The sequence below is a fragment of the Crocuta crocuta genome, unplaced genomic scaffold (assembly GCF_008692635.1).
Source record: "Crocuta crocuta isolate KB4526 unplaced genomic scaffold, BGI_CrCroc_1.0 scaffold144, whole genome shotgun sequence".
NCBI classification, from domain to species: Eukaryota; Metazoa; Chordata; class Mammalia; order Carnivora; family Hyaenidae; genus Crocuta; species Crocuta crocuta.
This window is the reverse complement of record NW_027529669.1, coordinates 1,017,355-1,036,740: the sequence shown is the minus strand read 5'-3', so window position 1 is coordinate 1,036,740 and position 19,386 is coordinate 1,017,355. Positions and strand designations below refer to the sequence as shown.

General features: G+C 44.1%; 1 protein-coding gene across 1 annotated transcript in view; it reads right to left on the bottom strand.

Moving 5' to 3' along the window:
• Positions 1 to 2,176: 2,176 nt before the first annotated feature.
• COIL (coilin) overlaps positions 2,177 to 19,386 on the bottom strand; it is a 17,566-nt gene continuing 356 nt past the window's right edge. The window contains exons 2-9 of the mRNA XM_077762864.1: positions 17,719 to 17,758; positions 14,526 to 14,528; positions 10,514 to 11,630; positions 10,309 to 10,395; positions 9,842 to 9,889; positions 7,488 to 7,557; positions 4,632 to 4,720; positions 2,177 to 3,146 (exon numbers count right to left, since the gene is read on the bottom strand). Coding sequence (XP_077618990.1) covers positions 3,063 to 3,146; positions 4,632 to 4,720; positions 7,488 to 7,557; positions 9,842 to 9,889; positions 10,309 to 10,395; positions 10,514 to 11,630; positions 14,526 to 14,528; positions 17,719 to 17,758 — 1,538 coding nt within the window. The 3' untranslated portion in view covers positions 2,177 to 3,062. The remainder of the gene's footprint in view (positions 3,147 to 4,631; positions 4,721 to 7,487; positions 7,558 to 9,841; positions 9,890 to 10,308; positions 10,396 to 10,513; positions 11,631 to 14,525; positions 14,529 to 17,718; positions 17,759 to 19,386) is intronic.

Sequence of the window (19,386 nt, the reverse complement as noted above, 5' to 3'; positions counted from 1 at the left end):
GAAAAAATACTGCTCTGAAATTACAGGAGACTTCTTTCTCCTCTAGCTGGGTGGTCTTTGGCAAGTTACTGAATATTGTGTTGCGAGGAGTTGATGTATCGCTACTTTAAGCCCATCAGCTAATCCTGTACTATTCATAGCTGGCATCTGAGTATTTGCTATTTCCTCGTCTAGAACGGGACTGCCAGCCCAGGAAAAGTGACGCAAAGACAGTCCCTGGTGGGTACTTTTCCCCAGCACCTTTTCTCATCTCCCTTCTTGTCTCTCATTCCTGGAATAAACTGTATAGTTTAGAGTTCCCTCAATTGTCTAATTTCAAGTAAGAAGAAATACAGCTACATTTTACGTGGTGATCCAGTACACACACGGCTAGGAGTAATGTATGTTTTATAAAGAAAACTTAAATTCACTGGATGTGGTACAATATGTGTCTGTTGTACTGCATCTTTCAGAAAGAATGTCATGACCTCCTGACTTGACATCACAACCCTTCTCTAAGCTGCTATTCATAGTTCAAAAAGCACCACTACAAAGGGAAAAGGGGACTCATAAACTGATTATAATCTGAAGAAAACACTCCCTGAGTTCAATACTTCTCTTCGGTCTAGTCAGTGTTTACTAATTATCTTTTTAATAGTCAATGTTTACTACTTATCTTTTTAAATTGAGGTGTAATTGACATAGAACATGAGCTTCAAGTGTACAACATAACAACTTGGTATTTGTGTACACGCCCTGCAAAATGATAACCACAAATCCAGTTAGCATCTATCACCATACATAGTTACAAAACACTTTGTGATGAGAACTTTTAAGATCTACTCTCCTAGGAACTTCCAAATACATACTATGGTCTTATTAAATACAGTCACTGTGCTGTGTATTACATCCCTGTGACTTGTAACTGGAAGCTTGTATTTTCTACTCCTCCTTTGCCCGTTTTACCCACCTCTCGCCTGCCCCCCATCCCTGGCAACCACCAATCTGTCCTCCATATCTGAGTTCATTTTGGGGGTGGGGTTGCTTAGATTCCACATGTGAGATCGTGCAATCAAGGTCTCTTTCTGACTTATTTCACTTGGCATAGTGCCCTCAAGGTCCATCCATGTTGTCTCAAATGGCAAGATTATGGCTGAAGGAAAAGTGCACGTACATATACATTTTCTTTATCCACTCATGCATCGATGGACACTTGTTTCTGGATCTTGGCTACTGTAAATAATGCTGCAATGAACACAGGGTGCATGCTGTTCCCCATAGCAGCTGCACCAATTTATATTCCCACCAACAGTGGATTCCCTTTTCTCCACATCCTCACCAACATTTGTTACTTATCTCTTTGATAATATCCGTTCTAACAGGTGTGAGGTGGTATCTCATTGTGGTTTTGATTTGCATTTCTGTGATGATGAATGATGTTGGGTATTTATTCCCATATACTTGTTGGCACTTACTAGTTAGCTTAGTTTTCCAAATTCTAGAAAGCGTGCTACACAATGGAAGCCTGGGTGGCTCAGTTGGTTAAGTGCCCAACTTCGGCTCAGGTCGTGATCTCACGGTTCAGGAGTTCAAGACCTACTTCAGGTTCTGTGCGGACAGCTCAGAGCCTGGAGCCTGCTTCGGATTCTGTGTCTCCCTCTCTCTCTGCCCCTCCCCTGCTTACTCTCTTAAAAGTAAACATTAAAAAAAAGAAAGAATGGAGCGCCTGGGTGGCTCAGTCAGCTAAGCATCCAACTTCGGCTCAGGTCTTGATCTCACGGTTCGTGGGTTCGAGCCCCACGTCGGGCTCTATGCTGACAGCTAGCTCAGAGCCTGGAGCCTGCTTCAGATTGTGTCTCCCTCTCTCTCTGACCCTCCCCTGCTCACGTTGTCTCTCTCTCTCCAAAAAATAAATAAAACATTGAAAGAAAGAAAGAAAGAAAGAAAGAAAGAAAGAAAGAAAAGAAAAGAAAATACGCTACGCAAGAACCTCACCAGTGCCAAGATCCACTCCTCATGTTGATCCCACCCTCGCTGGAGTAATACTTCTCGTCACAAACCAGTACGGCCACACCTGATGCAGGCTGTCTGGGTTGGAACTGGGCAGCAGCGCTGGCCCAGCAGCTCCCAGAGCTGATGAATTTTGCCGGTATCCGCATCACTGTGAAACCAGACAGCAGCACTCAGCTCATGGAAGTTTAGGTCAATATGATTTTATTTAAAAATTCGCAAAGCTGAAGGAGGGACCTGATCCCTTGTTAAAAGAAAGCAATTTTCACAGTAATAATATTTAACCATTTTAGCTTTGTGTTGAATCATAAAAGGAAGTTTCTGTTCAGTCCCCCCTCCGGCGCACTTAGCCAGGTGCTTGGTGATCTTGTAGGAAGAGAACGCGTTCCCTGGGCTGTGACCTCCTAGGAGATCCTGTCACCTGGGCGAGCCGCCCGTCTGTTCCCGGGCAAGCACACCAGGTCTCACTTTCACTGCCTACACAGGGCTCTGAAAAGCCCTCATTTTAAACTTGAGAAACTGTGAAAGGATTCCTTAACTCACTGCCTGCAACAAACCCACCTACTTTTTAAGTCTTGACAGTTACAAGTGTAAAATACTTGAAATGTAGAAGATGTTCCACATTTAAGGGAACAGCTCGGATATTAAAAAATTAGGTCAAGTAACATGCTTTCATGTCTTAAAATGTTACTTAATATGACGTGATGGAGACAAGATATGCAGCATTTTCTTGTACTTGATGTTATAAACTCCTACTGACGATGGCTACCTGATGATCAAAAAATAAATAAAGAAGAGAGAAGAAACCATATACACTGGTATATTAACAATGCCTGTAGGGAATGTCATGTTTTAAATTTTGTTACTGAAATGAAGCCTGGAAGAAGGAAACGAAAGCTCTACAAAAGCAACACCCATGTTGTTTTAAATGATGAGGTAGATTTTTTTCCTATGCAGTAAAGTGAACAAAAAAATGCATACAACTTTCAAATCTTTTTTTAAAAAAACAAGTTCGGGTTATAGTCCCTTTCACAAATGAGACATTTATAGACTATGAGGTGGCGAGGTCATCCTCAAGCGGGCTCTGTGCTTGGTACGGTGCTCGGAGATTCAACAATCAGTCTTGGATCAATCAACTCTCTCCAGAAAACAGTGATCTGAGGAAAAACACAAAGTATTTGGCTTAGAGGCGTCATTTTGAGGTCATCTAGGTTTTAGTTGGTTAACAACTTCAGTCAAGTATATTTCCATTTGTGCACAGTGCTTGAATGCCTGGAACATGGAGTCCCGGGAAGCGTTCATTAGGCTGGAAGACCTTGTTTACCTAGAAGGCAACTACACTTTACATTAAGCACATTGTACCCTTCTTTCACTTGGAGCTGGGGGTGGGGTGGGACGCAGGGCAGTGGTTACAAAGGGGCAGGAGGGTTTGCCCAACAAGACCCGGTGGCTAGGCGGCCCGCACTCTCTCCTGCACGACTGATCCCGTGGGCAGCTCAACAGTTCCTGCCCTGCGCTGCCTGAAACCTGGAGCTACTTCACAATGCGCACAGGCGCCCCGTGTGGGCGAATCACGAGCGCCATCTAGTGCCAAGGAAAGGTAATTACAGGCTCTGCTTCAGGCTCCAGTTTAACAGGGCAGGGGGAGGGGGGGAGAGAGAGTAAAAAAGCTTCCAAGGTTTAATTTTCCAGTGTAGTTTCCAAGAACACAGTTCAACAAAAAAGTGCAGAGCCATACACTGCAAATCAAGAAGTACAGGAGATGTGGCCAAATCTGCTGATCTTACCACACAGACCCCAAAAATGAGTTTGGGGAATAAATTCCTAGGTGTGCCATCTATTCTAAAGACAAAGCAAACCAGTCTGGTTTACAATTACCTTACAGATAAAATGTGAGTTTGCAATAGTGAAAGTTACAGAATAATATCCATAACATTTCAAATACAAACACCTTACGAGGAAGCATTTTCTTAACTACAAATTCTCGTTAGTTTGATGCTAGCATAGCCTAATGAGCCGGCTGTGCCAGCAACTCTGGAAGTCTGGCTGCCTAAAAGCTCTAAACCATATACTTCTTCAAGTGGCCATTTAAGGATTTAATCATCATTTTTATGTCATTCTTCAAAACCACCTATGCCACTGTAAGTCAGAATCACAGTAACAGTTGGGAACAGGAATGACCAGAGGGGGACACGATGGAAATGTCCAGGGGGGGCTGTTAATGTTCTGTTTCTTTTATCTAGGTGCTGGTGACACAGGTATGTTCATCTGTGATAATCCTTCAAGCTACATACATATGTATAATTTTCTCAATGGATGTATCAATAAAGCTTTTGAAATACACTGTTCTTTTCTACTGAAACCCTTACAGAACTATGAATTTATGCAGCTCTATAGTCTTAAATAAGACTGGAATTTGTGAATCTTGTCAGGTAGGCTCTTTGAGATCCAAGATGGTACCCTAGCTTGGCACTTGGTGCTGAACCCACCACCCCGTAGGCAGACCAGAGACCCCAGGGCCTAGATCGTTTGTGACTTTAATATAGGCAGTTCAGGAAGCTGCCATGTCACCTTCCAGGCCACCAGCAACCAGTCGGGAGGGAATGGACAATAAGCAATTCCCAGAAGAGAAGCGCGCCTACCCTCTTCTCCTGCGTCACAGCGTACTCCACCACCTCAGTTCCATTGTCGTTGTGATAAACCAAATCAAATTTCCCAGGTTCTTTCATGGCTGAAACCAGGCGGTAGGAAGGAGAGACAAGAAGTCATTTCCCAGTAACGAAAATGTTCCTCTTTAGGGAATTTCTATCATTAGAAAAACAACCACAGACAAACTGTCCATTGATGTGGAAGCTGGGTACGCACATCAAAGCATGGGGTGCTCTGTGACAGGAGACCCTCAGAAATACCCTGTACCAGCAGACAGCAGCTCCTGGGCCACTTATCAGATACCATCTTTCCTTCATCAAAGAGAAATGAGCTTGATACGCTGTTATTAGTACTCCCAGAAAAGAACACGTAACCATTAGATAATCCAACAGATAACTGATGTAATTCAGCAAGTTAAAGTAATATGAATTCTGCAAAATTTGTACATCTTGCTCTGTCCTCAAAAACTAAACATGCTTATGACTTGGTAATACAGCAATCCTCGCTTTGCATGGTAGTGTGGGACCATAAAAATGACCATCCAGGCTGAAATCATGCAAACCAATCTGAATAAGCAATGGGAAAAGTTATGATTGTTATAATCATATATCAAAACATTAAAACCTTTACTGTACAGAGAATAGTAAAACTAACATTTATGTAGTACACTGTAATCTAAGATATCAAAAAGACCGAGAATCAGTGCTCTACAAAGAAATGTGTCAGCATGCCCGGTAAAGCATGTGGCTCTTGATCTCAGGATTGTTGAGTTCAAGCCCTATGTTGGGTGTAGAGATTATTTAAAAATGAAAGAAAGGAAAGAAAGGAAAGAAAGAAAGAAAGAAAGAAAGAAAGAAAGAAGAAAGAAAGAGAGAGAAAGAAAGAAAGAAAGAAAGAAAGAAAGAAAGAAAGAAAGAAAAGAAAAGAAAAGAAAGAAAAAGAAAGAAAGAAAGAAAGAAACTTATCAAGAGTGGTTTGAACAGTGCTTGCCTTCCTGTCACATAACAATGACACAGAGTGAGAATCCTTACACCCTGCAGGCCTGGCAGACTCCTTTCTAAGTGTGGATCGGCTTTCATTATTTTTTCCTTTGAGATCTGACATCATCGTGGAATAACTCTTAAGGTTCTTTGTTTCTGTTTCACAACTGTGTGACGCTGATGTCAATTCTGGGAACTTTTTCCCTGTCATCGCCACTACCTTCTTGTTTATGTCAAGAAGCTCACATAAACTGCAGTGCCAACGGTTAGCGGCTTCTTCTAACTCCATTTAAACTTCACTTGGGCGTCACCTCCAGAACTATCACTTTTTGTTGTTTTGTTGTACTTTCATCTCTGTTGACCAACTTCCTACCTCAATTATCCATTTTTGTCAGATGCCCTGTGGGTCTATCACTGAGATACAAGGAGACGGCACAGCCTCGTGCGATGCTGCATATATGGGAACTGAGTAACAGGTACACGGTGACTAATCACCGGGAGACTTGGAAGTGACGTGATTTGTCACCGATCGCGATGGGCGTCTGGTACTTGCATAGTGATTTGTGGACTGAAGAACTAGCAGTACTTCATGCACTATTCACAGTTAACAGGTAACATACCTAATGTCATTGGGAGCTGGAGTCATTTAACCAAACCATGGTAACAGAAGTTCCTATATATCTGAACCATGCAAAGCGAGGACTACCTGTATTTCCATCACAGAGCAGATAAAAAACACCTCTAGATCGCCCAAAGAAGGAAAGTTCTAATGGGATGTTATCACTGTCAATCACTCGACAGGCAGTGATCAGGCTGTGTCATGGAATCTGACCGTGCACAAATTTCTCTGCCCATCATTCTTAGGAAGAGAGATTTCCTCAGAGAAAACCTAATCAGAAGAAAGGTGGAAAACCAATTTAAGTTATATCTAATCATTTACTTAACATTTATAAAGGGATTTTGTTGGAAAACCTTGTTAACTGATTACCGTGTACTGGAGTTTTGAATCTCTTACTACATTATTTAAACAGAAACAGAATATAATTAACTGCCTTAGGGTCTGCTAAAGAAAAAAGGGTCTCCCCTGATCTGTGGCCAGGGACCCGGACCACACAACCCAAGTGAAGCCACATCCAGTAAAGGCTCTCTTACTCTTAGATTTTAGAACCAATACTGGGTGAGATGAACCAGGGATAAAGCAGGGAAACATTTAAAACAAGGTGTGAGTGTGCACACACATATATGTTAAACATTTTATTTTGACTCCACACACAGAAGTATGCTCACTTGCCAATCTTCTGAAAGAAACCTGAGTAGGTCTTAGGAGCCCACTGACTGGTTACCTTTCCTTTACAAACCACGTACTTAATGGATGTCTGCAATTTCTACAATTGAGTTTTTCTAAAGGGATGCAACAATGCAAACACTAGCAAGGCAGCCTGAGCCCAGAACCCTTCTACATTTTTACCAGATTCTTCCCAATCTCAGAGCAGATCCATCCACATGATCGAAGAGTAAATTTCTTAGTTACACTCCTGGGTCAGCATTCATCGTGGGTTTCACAGAAATAACTCTTTTTGCAATCAGTGTTCATTGGTTTATATAATTTTTACAAAACTGCATAATAACAGGAATAAGAACAACTTGGCCTAACAGCTTTGGAAACAAACCCAACAGCCCATGGTGGACACACGCCTCCACTAGGGGGAGCGCGGGTCCCCAGGGCTGCTCTGTGCACACAGGGGTGGGTAGTGGACAGTCAGTCACAGAGGCCAAGGTGAGAGAGCGGCTCCTCTGTGTAAAAGCTATTTAGAAACCAGTGTGGATATAAAGAGGCTACATTTTCAAATTCTTTTCTATAAGACTCACCAGGTAAGGATGAAAGAATTTCTATATCTACTTGCTGGGTGTCTGGATTGTGGCTTAATATTTTTCCTTCCTTTCAAAAATAAAAGTCCAAGTCAAAAACCAACAGGTGAGACATTGTGAATATACTAAAAGCACTGAATTATTATTTGAATTAAAACCTTCAAATAGTTTATACACTTTAAAATGGTTAAAATGGTGAGTTTTACGTTATATAATTTTATCTCAATATTAAAAGTTTTTTAAATAAATCAACATGTAGAAGAAATAAAACTCCCACACCCCAAACCACACAAATAAATGATTATTCCCCTGGTCTAAAACATTCCAGGGTCAGGTACCACACAACTAGGGACAGCCCCTATAGCCCCAAGTTTGCTAACTATTCAAACTAGCCAATCCGAAACTGTTTCTCCCGTCCCCCCCCACCCCCAGGCCTGTCCCAAGGAAACCCCCATTAAAGGCCCTGGACGGGCTTTCTCTTCACTCCTGTCTGTGCCACTGGATGACAGCCAGGTGCTTTCCTCTGGGGCCCTGCACGGCATGGTATTGCCCCTCCCCCAGGAAATGTAAGTAATAAACTCTTCTTTCATTGCACTGGTTTCTGTGGCATCACTCAGCAGCCTTCATCAATTATAACCCCACAGGTAGGTACGTACACGTGAGACGGGGTCAAATGTGGAGGAGACTACGTTCTTTGAAGATAGATTTGACTTTGGAAGACAAGCTTCAGGAATAAAGCCAGTGCCGAGCTAGATAACAGCACTCAAGGTCAAAGCAAAAAAAGTAGGACTGATTTTCACTCTCCAAATGGTTTTGAAAATCATTTACAGAAAGTTCTAAGTACTGGGAAAGTAAGAAAATAGCTTTCCAGGGTAAGAACTATGATGACCAACATGGATTTAATAAGCATTAAAAAGAATCAGTATTGTGGCTCAGTCAGTTGAGCGTCCAACTCTTGATTTCGGCTTAGGCTGTGATCCCACGGTCATGCGATCGAGCCCTGTGTCAGGCTCTGAGCTGAGTGCAGAGCTTGCTTAAGATTCTCCCCCAACCCTCTTCTTACTCTGCCCCTCTCCCCAACTCATGCACTCTCTAAAATATAAAAATAAAAATAAAATAAAAAATCAGTATCCTCTAGAATTGTAATCCATAGAGGTTGTGGAATGCGCCAACTCTATATTCTATCTCCTAGTACATCACAGAATTAGTCACCTATGGTGATAAAGCACCCTGGTTTGCCCAAGATAAGTCCATTTACATCTCCTTCCAGGAGATTCATTGCTGCAATATTAATCCTTTTCACGCACATGTATCCTGCTTTACAGGATAAATTATATGTCACCTGGATGAAGGGGCCAAGATGAAAAAGGGGACAAAACACCAGTTACCCAGAACCGACCTACCTTCCAGCCTGCTTTTGAGGAAAGGTTCTTACCAAGATGTTAAAAGTCTTCCAAGGTTTAAAAAAAAGTCCTCCAAGATATCAACTCAGATTTTAAATGGATTTATATTCTGTACATTTTTTTTTGTTTATTTTTGAGACAGAGTGTGAGCGGGGGAGGGGCAGAGAGAGGGGGGAGACAGAGAAGCAGGCTCTAGGCTCCGAGCTGTCAGCACAGAGCCTGACGTGGGGCTTGAACTCAAGAACCACGAGATCATGACCCGAGCTGAAGTCGGACACTTATACCGACTGAGCCACCCAGGTGCCTGTATTCTGTACATTTCATAAAAATAAAAAAACTGCATTTTACCAAAGTTTTTAACACAATTTTGAATGGATGGAAAAAGGAAGGGACCGTGTAACTCTATAATCCCACGGATGGCGTCAAGCTTTTACTGAATTGTGATAAAGCTCATGCCAATGTGAGGTCCCATACAGATGCCAAGTCAGTCAATTCCAAGGGCAGTACTTGTGAGTTACCTGTGGTGAGCAGATAATGCAATAGGGGCCATGTTAGACCATAAGAATCTGCAGTAATTCACAATTATATAAAATAGATTCCTGTGATGAAAGCAACCAAACGTTCTGGCTGAGGGCTAGTATTTTCTTTCAAAGTTTAGGATCCTGGGAGAGTGGCATTCAAATAAGCTTGTGATGTCTAAGCTAGTTAGAAAAACACGACTTAAATAAAATTAAACTCATCATTATTCTACATTCTTCCCCAAATGTAAGGAAAATAAGACTGGGGGCTCCACCGTGATCCTGTTAAAAAGTTTAAATCTTGATAATGCTCCCATTTTTTACAACATTCGTTACTGAAAAAAATCAAAATTATCCGTATTAGCAGTATTAAATATGACCTTAGCTTCTTTAATATCCTGACACTTAGTTATTTTTAAATAAAAAGCCTTACCTTGTAGTCAGAGACATCGGGAGAATAATCGGACGTCAGCTCCAGAAGCTAAAAAAGAAGAAAGAGCCCACACATACACACGCCCCGCGGCCCCCCTCGCCCGTCCCCGAGAAAGCAGCAGTGGCAGGGCGCCCCTCCACCACCCTGGGAGCCCTACCATGGCCTGCGGCCAACAGAGGTTCCATGGGGGGGGTTTCTTCGGTTTGGGGGTGGCGAGGGGCTGGTGACATGCAGAGCCTTTCTTAACTGAGCGCCTGCTAGGTTCCACACACCAGGCTCAGCCATTTTTATTCATTCAGAAAACAGTGAGTAGGCACCTACGACATGCTAGGCACAACAACAGGACACATGGGATCTGGAAGGGTCTGCGTACAACACAGATATATAATCCTGACCTGCCGATGAGGAAGTTTATCTGGAGGGAGAAGAACCTTTTCTGGCCTAATTGGTGTTGTTCTAAAATATACCTTAAATGCAATCTTTTCGCCAACTTGCGGGGCAGCTGCTAACAGCGGTAACAAACTGTAGTCCTTCTTGTGTGTCTCTACCGGGTTCTGAAAGACAGCATTAGCCACGGGACTTTGTTACTGGTGGAAAAAGTGGGCCGTGACCTCACCCGCAGACACGCCCCACGGCCGGACGAGGAGGCACACTCCTGGTAGTGATACTTGCCTGGATAATAGTAGAGGAGTTTGTTACCACTTCATTTAATTGCTGGTGCTTCAGACACTCAGGGCTTCTATTTAGCACAAAGGACAAGGCTTGCCCTCGGCCTCGGCCTCGGCCCCGCATACCCCGACCCCTAGCTCCCTTCCAAGAAAGAAGGTCCTCTCCTCGGCCCCAGCCTCTTCCCAAGCCGGTGGGGAGAGTCACGTTGGGGGGAGGCCTGGGAGGAGCCGGTCTGGCACCGTGCGCGTCCGACAGCTTCCAGCCGGCGGCAGCATTTGGGGTCTGCGCGCCCGGCCCCGGGCCCGGACAGCCTCTTCCTGCAAAGAGGCCTACGGGCTTCGGGAACCCCACAGAGCGCTCCGGGGCGCTCCTCGACAGCGTGCCCTGGTCGTCGGAATCCGAGCTGGAGTCCGAACTGGAAGATGACGCCCTGGTCGCCCTGCTCTTGACGGCCGCGGAGGAGAGGCCGGTTTTGGCGGCCGCTCTGCCTGCAGTCGTGTTTTTGGTCGAGGACCCTTCCTTTGCTAACTCAGTGGCTATCTTCTCTGAGGAATTATTTCTGACCTCCAAGACGACATTGCTGAGACCATCGCTGGTGGACTCATAAGACTCGGACTCTGAGGAGGAAACGGGGCTGTCTTTCGGACAGACGCCGGCGCCGCCTTTCCTTCTGGCTTTGGCAAGGCTGTTCCTAGCAGGTGCGCCTTTCGGAGGACCACCGCTCGACACGGCCCAGTCCTTCGCCGGCTGCGCTTTAGAAGACCTCGAGTTCTTTGTCTGCCTTTTAAGTTCGCATCTCTCCTTTCTCTTTGGTGATTTTCTTTTGGTTTCTTCGTCATCCCCGTCCGCGACACTACACACGGCTTTGTTCTTCCTCTTGCTTTTTTTCCTCACACCCTGATCTGGGACAGCTTTAGGCTCTAGGTCCAAGGTCTTCTCGTTGTTACTGTTCTCCTGCCTCTTCCAATGCTTCTTTGAATTTTTGTAATCTGGTTCGGTTTCTTCACCCTCCTCCAACTTAAATGCCCTCTTCTTTGCTTTTCTAGGTAATAAATGACTATCGTCACCATTCTTGACTGTTACAGTATTCTCCGCAGTTTCTCTCTCTTCTAATTTAACTCTAGCAAAACGACAAGAGAGAAAGCTACAGTGAGCACTCACAGGCAAGTCTCCAGGACACAGCTACTTACCGGGATGGCCGCACACTGTCATCAGTCAATGAACAAATGGCAAATCACTGCAGGACAAAAGACTCTTTTTGACAAAATGGTCTATGTGGCATCATTTAGAGTCAACTCTCAAGTGACTAGTTTTATTTACTGAATATTGACTGCATCCCAAACATCTTCTAGAAATTTTCTCTAACCTAAAAGCCACCACGAAGTAGGTAGCTTTCGTTTTAAGACAGATCACAAAATTACAGTTCAGACAAGTAACCTGCCCATGATCCACAGTTAATAGGCAGTAGAGATGGGATGCAAACCTCAGTTTGTCTAACTTCAAAGTTCACAATCTCTCCACTCTATTATGCTGCCTACCAAATGGTGATACTGAAGAGTATCCATTTTTGTTTTTATTTTTTAAATGTTTATTTATTTATTTTGAGAGAGAGAAGCATGAACGTGCAGGTAGTGGGGTAGAGGCAGAGGGAGAGAGAGAGAATCCCAAGCAGGCTCCATGCTGTTACTACAGAGCCCAACATGGGGTTTGATCCCACAAACCATGAGATCATGACCTGAGCCGAAATAAGAGTCCCATTTCACCACCTTAAATTTTATTAAAAATAGAAAAGATTCTTTAAAAATGTGGGCTGTGTTTTCTTAAAATCAGATTTTCATTTTGCTGAAATTTAGGAAAAACTTCTAACAATTTATGTTCTCTGGGGTAGTGACAGCCATTGTAAAATTCCATGACATTCTATGATTATTAACTTTATGTGTCACCTTGACTGGGCCATGGGAGCCCAGATATTTGGTTAAACATTGTTCTGGGTTTGTCTGTGAGGGTGTTTCTAGATGAGATTACCGTCTGAATGGGCAGACTAATGCCCCTGGGGGGCTCAGTCAATTAAGCATCTGACTTTGGCTCAGGTCATGATGTCACAGTTCGAGGGTTAGGTTCGAGGGTTAGGTTCGTTGGGCTCTGTGCTGACAGCTCAGAGCCTGGAGCCTGCTTTGGATTCTGTGTCTCCCTCTCTCTCAGCCCCTCCCCCATTCATGCTCTGTCTCTCTCTGTCTCAAAAATAAATAGACATTAAAGAAAAAATTTTTCAGTGGGTAGCTAAGCCAAGCAGATGGTCCACCCCAATGTGAATGGGCCCAACCCAATCCACTGAAGGTCTGAACAGAATTCCCTCTCTCTGCCCACCTGTCTGTCTGAGCTGGGACCTCGGCCTGCGCCTGCCTGCAGACTCTCACTAGAATAGGAACTTATACCCTAAGCTCACCTGGGTCTCAGGCCTTTGGACTTGGACTAGAACTTTATCATCGGTTCTCTTACATCCCTGGCTTGCCAACTGTGGATCTTGGGACTTCTCAGCCTCCCTAATCTCTGAGCCAATTCGTTATAACAAATTCATATCTCTCTATATTTATTATTTCCTATTGCTTCTGGTTTTCTGAAGAACCCTCACACACATTTCATCCAAAATTATTAAAGGAATTCTGTTGCGCCATGAACTGGCAACAGCTGATTCTAATATGTGTAGTCCAATGACAGAGAGCTGAGAGGGTCCCCACTGTCAAGTGCATAGCGGGTGCTCAAAACTGCCTGCTAAAAACAGACATTATACTTTTAATATGCTTATATCCAGCTATATATTTCATCAAATTTTTTTAGTAACCAGAGGATGTATAATCATATTTTAATATAGAGTATAATTGGTGGATAAGAATATATAAGCATTCTTTAAGTTCTTTTAAGGGCCTGTAATACCCGTAATACCTGTAATACCTGATTTATCTCAATGCGGCAGTTGAAAATAATCCCCAATTATTCTTCAGAATACACAGACACAATCAAAGCAAAGTCAAAGCTACTGATATCAGGATAAAGAGAGAGAGGAAAAAAAAGAATGAACGATCAGAGATTTAGATGATCATAAAAGCATATCACCCTCTATTCCCAGGATGGACATCAGCATCTAGCAGCGAGGAAGTGATTCTTAAATGGGCAGAAACTAGCTTGGCATCCTGTGAAGCTAAGAACTACTGGGGAAGCTGAAGAATACTGGATTGTCCCTTGACATTCTTGATCAACTTGTTTTACTTTGTAGCACTGCTATGATGCAAGTTTCAATTCTGAGGCAACGAGTTAGGACCAAATTTTCCATCAGACTTTGAAAATGGTGATAAGACTCTCTGCTCAGTCATTGCAGTTTATTAAACCACTGGAGCCCAGCACCTGCTGCCCTCAGAGGAGCCTGCGACCTACGAGACCGTCACGCTTACAAAGCCACCCTTAGCGTCCACCTCACCCATCTGAAGACAGTGAAGCCGTGGATACTGATATGAAGGTATGGCCCGTGACTGCTGCCGCCTTATTCACGCTCTGCTGTTCCCGAGGAGAATCATTTCTGTTTGGAACATAGTAAGACCAAGAGACAAAATGCCACCCAGAGAATAAGAAACGGTTTGGCTGGGTCTGCTGAGTTACCAATTCCCTTCAGGGTGCGCACCTTCCCTGGCAATGTCCTTCATTTCTCTGTATTGGATCATAGACAATAAATAGAGCCGTCCTTGTATAAAGAGAAGTGAATCACCTATGCAACTGGCAATGAAAGAGATTTAAATCCAAGAAATTTCTAAAACAGACTCTCACTTTTCATGCAGACTCTCTGTAGGGCAAGCTAGGTGATATTATCAAAATGCAAGGTGCTCCCGGGTTTTGGGGTTGTTTTTTTTTTAAGATTTAATTCTCTCAGTAATCTCTACACACCCTGTGGGGCTTAAACTCAGACTCTGAGATCAAGAGTTGCATGCTCTCTAGACTGAGCCAGCCAGGTGCCTCAAGGTACCTCCTTTAAATGTACAACTTATTTTCTTTCTTTTAATGTTTATTTATTGGGGGGGGGGCAGGGAGGGGCAGAGAGAAGGAGACAGAGGATCCAAAACTGGCTCTGTGCTGATAGCAGTGAGCCCAATGTGGTGCTTGAACTCACGAACCGCAAGATCATGACCTAAGCCGAAGTCGGACGCTCAGTCAACTGAGCCACCCAGGTACCCCTAAACGTGCAATTTCACTTCTAGGAGTCTATCACACAGAAATAAAGCCACGCCCAACTGCACGGCCTGACCCCCACACCCACTGCCTGCCACCCACTTTAGGCCAGGGCCAAAGCGATTGATTGGGTTTGAATCCTTGTTCTGTCGCTTTAAATTTTTAGATTACCTCGACCTTTCTCATTTGTAAAAATGGGGATAGTGCTAATAATTTTAATGACGGGCTATCATATATATTTCAGGCAGTGCCAGACTCAGAGCAAGTACTATCCAAATGGTAACCCTAAGGTTTGTTGATACAGTAAATGTTGTTAGTCCTCTCACGGCAGGGGTTGGTGGGCTTTCCATCAATTTGTCCCATCAGATGGGGGTGAAATTCAGCAAGGAGAGTAAAGGTAGAGCTGCACTCTCTTTGGGTGCCCTCTGCTCCCTGCAGCCTCCCTCCCGTCTGGTTGTGGCATTATCACCATCAGGGAGGTAAAGCAACTTGACCAAGGGAACACAGCTAATGAGTCATGATGCAAGCCCAGGGTTCCGACTCCAGACCTTGAATTCTTAATCCCACTGCTCACTTCCCTTTCACACAATACTGGGAAAAGGAACCCCTGTATTGCTGGCATAAATACAGCCCTGTACGACTTTTCTGGAGGCCAGTGTGACAGTACATATCAAATTTTAAAATCTGACCAAGAAGTACCTCGTCTGGGGGAGCATCCTGCGGAGTCACTGCCTAAGCACACAAGACACACAAGGGGGCGCCCCACAGCAGTGTCTACCAGGGGAAACCTGAAAACAGCTAGCGTGGGGGCGCCCAGCCAACTCAGTCGGCACAACACGTGACTCTTGATCTCAGGGTTGTGACTTTGAGCCCCATGTTGGGTGTAGAGATTACTTAAAAACAAAATCTTAAAAAACAAACAAAACAAAACTGCCATGGTTTAAGTGTTGTGTCTCCACAAAATTCATGTTGAAATCCTAACACCAATGTGACAGGATTAGGATGTGGGGACTTGGGAAGGTGCTTAGGTCATGAGCGTGGACCCCCCCCATGAACCGATTAGTGCTCTTACAAAAGAGACCCTACAACACTCCCTAGTCCCGTCCACCATGTGACGGCACAGTGAGAAGGGGCCATCTATGAAGCGGAAAGCAAGCCTCAGCAGGCACCAAATCTTCTGGCACCTTGATCTTGACTCTCCAGTCTCTGAACTGTAAGAAATTAATTTCCATTATTTTTTAAATTTTTCAATGTTTATTTATTTTTGAGAGAGACAGAGAGAGAGAGAGAGACAGAGTACGAACAGGGGAGGTACGGAAATAGAGAGGAAGAAACAGAATCCAAAGCAGGCTCCTGGCTCTGAGCTGCAAGCACAGAGCCCTACACAGGGCTCGAACTCACAAACCATGAGATCATGACCTAAGCTGAAGCTGAACGCTAAACCAGCTGAGCCAACCAGGCACTCCAATTTGTTGTTTATAAGCTACCCAGTTTATGGTATTTTTATTATAACAGCCCAAATGAACTAAGATAACAACCCATTAATAAGAGGTTGGTTAAATAAATTTACATGTCATGTAAAAGAATACTATGTGGCATTTAGAAAGAATCATGTAGGGGTACCTGGGTGGCTCATACCCTTGATTTTGGCTCAGGTCAGGATCACAGGGTCATGGGATTGAGCCCTGTGTCAGGCTCCACGCTGAGCATGGAACCTGGTTAAGATTCTCTCTCTCCCCCTCTCCGTCTGTCCCTCTCCCCTGCTCATGCACTCTCTCTCTAAAATAAAATAAAAAAATTAAAATTAATTTAAAATAAATTAAAAAAAAAAGAATGATGTACATCATATACTATATACACTAAAATGGAAGATACCCAAGATATGTTAGGGAAAAAGTGAGGTGCAGGGGTGCCTGGCTGGCCCAGTCAATTGAGCATCTGACTCCTAATTTTGGCTCAGGTCATGATCCCAGAGTCATGGGGTCAAGTCCTGCATCAGGTTCTGCGCTCAGCAGAGAACTTAAGATTCTCTTTCTCTATCTCAGGGCGCCTGGATGGCTCAGTCAGTTAAGCATCCAACTCTTGATTTCGGCTCCAGTAATGATCTCATGATTCATGAGTTCGAGCCCCTTAGGCTCCACGCTGGCAATGTGGAGCCTGCTAGGGATTCTCTCTCTCCCACTCTCTCTGCCCCTCCCCAGCTTTCTTGCTCTCAGCCCCTCCCCCACTGGCACTCGCTCTTTCTCTCTAAAATAAAGTTAAAAAAAAAGTCAGGTGTAGGACAGACAATATGTCTATTATAACAGCATGTGTATTTAAAAAGTACGTTTTAGGGGCACCTGGATGGCTCAGTCGGTTAAGCGTCTGACTTCGGCTCAGGTCATGATCTCACAGTTGGTGGGTTCGAGCCCCGCGTCAGGCTCTGTGCTGACAGCTAGCTCAGAGCCTGGAGTCTGCTTCGGATTCTGTGTCTCCCTCTCTGAACCTCCCCTGCTCATGCTGTCTCTCTCTCTCTCAGAAATAAATTTTAAAAAAATAAAATAAAATAAATAAAAAGTATGTTTCCATGAGTATGGAAAAAAATATACGAAGACAGACCCCAAACTTAACTGAGGATACTTCTAGAGAGTGGGATATGGGAAGAGTATGTGAGAAGAGAAATAAGGGACTGTTTACCTTGAGCTATTCTGAAGTGTAAATGTTCTTCCTCTGTCAAAGCAGATGAAGTGGGGGCTCAGGAGAATGGGCCGCCAGGACAAGGCCATGGCATACAAGTGCGGAGAAGCCTCCCAAGCCTTGAGGGGCCCCCGGCTCACCTCTCCTCATTAGACTCAGTGCGCCCAGCAGGCCCTACAGAGCTCTTCTGCGGCCAGAAGAAGCCACCGAGTCATGCTGGCTTCTGCCTCTACAGCCACACGGGGCCACCCAACGCTTCCTTTCCTACGTGTCCTTCAAGGTACTGCAAAATTCCCTGACCACCTGTGTTTCACAAACATGCCTCCCTTCTCAACTGTCTCCTGTGCTCAGCAGCACATAACTATCCACTGACTGCCTGCATCACACAAGAAGGCAATACACAAAAAACGTTACTTTGGTCTACTCCAACAATATTAGGTGCCTTTAAGAAAAGAGACTAGGCTTTCTTCTGCAGCTCTGAAGAAAGGTGAATCTGCTGGGGGAAGACAGAATGAGAAAACAGGAAACCACAGACACTTATAAAATGTTTACAAATTCAATTTATCCCCCCAAGGTCTGCCCCACTGAAGCCCGCTGAAGAGATATTTCTTACCACCCACAATTATGCCTTTGAAGTGTTCAGGGGGAATTTGGCCCGCAATTGTGCTGTATTTATTTCTTATAACAGCCATCATCAATTGCTTTTGACATTGTTAACTTCATTATATAGAGTGTAATTCCCAGATGATTCATTAATTGAGGTGTAACTGCAGTTAGTGAGCAGCAAGTTAGTCATTCATTAGGCAGAGTATGGTTCAGAAAGTGAACTTAACAGAATGGGATGCAGTCTTCAGAACTGTAACATTTAAGTAGTTTCTCAATTGCAGAAATAATGGGAAGCTATTTCAGTGAATAAAAAGGAAAAAGAGCTCTTCTTGAAATGTAGACTATTTCAAGTCGTCTTTAGAAACAACTAAACATCATTAGTAAATCACAGCATTCCCAATTCTAAGAGAGAAACACACAAAGATGTAGTCATTGTTCCAAATTGAATTCCGTGACATTCTGAAGGAATCTTATGAATTTCACACGCTCTAAGGAAAAGAATATTCAACAAAGAGCAAGCAGAGGAAGCAGCCTGGTTCACAACTCTAGAATCTAAACAGAAATGATCATGTCTTACCATTTTATTGAGATAAATCAACCACACATGGGCAATTCATTCCACAATGGCTCCTCGATACTCACTTCTGTATCATTTTTTACTTGTATTTTTTTAGTAGCTTATTTTGAGAGAGAGAGAGAGAGAGCGAGCAAGCAGGGAAAGGGCAAAGAGAGAGAGGGAGAGAGAGAATCCCAAGCAGACTCTGAACTCTCAGTCCAGAGCCCTCTTCGGGGCTCAGCCTCATGACTGTGAGATCATGACCTGAGTCAAGATCAAGAGTTAGACGCTCAACTGACTTAAGCCACCTAGGCGCTCCTCAGTATCATTTTCTTTTACATTGTATTAAATTGCATTTGATTGTATTAAATTTTAATTGTTCAAAGCATATTTAAAACCATTTGTTTCCAATTCCCAAAAAGGTCCCAAACACCTACTTAAATGGACCATGAAACACCCAGGTGAGACCAGAATGACACCGTAAGTCGCAGGAGACCTGGCAGGAGCTTACCAAGGCTGGACAAGCTGCACTCTTTGAAGAAAACAGGACCGTTCTAGCTGCCGGGGGTCCCCTGCACCTGACCTTGCCAGCCGCCAGGGGAAGGCCGGGTCTCGGGCACATCCGCATGGTGCACGTGTAACACCGGGTCTGGCAAAGCGTGGGCTTGCTACATCAGGGCTGCAGGAACCAGGCGCCCGGCCCAGGCTCCAAGATCACTGTCTCTCCGAGTCTGGCCCACTAACCACTTGTCCAGGACACTCCGGAAAGGAGGCTCCTCACCGGCCTAGACCAATCAGCATCCCCCCCCCCCACGAATGC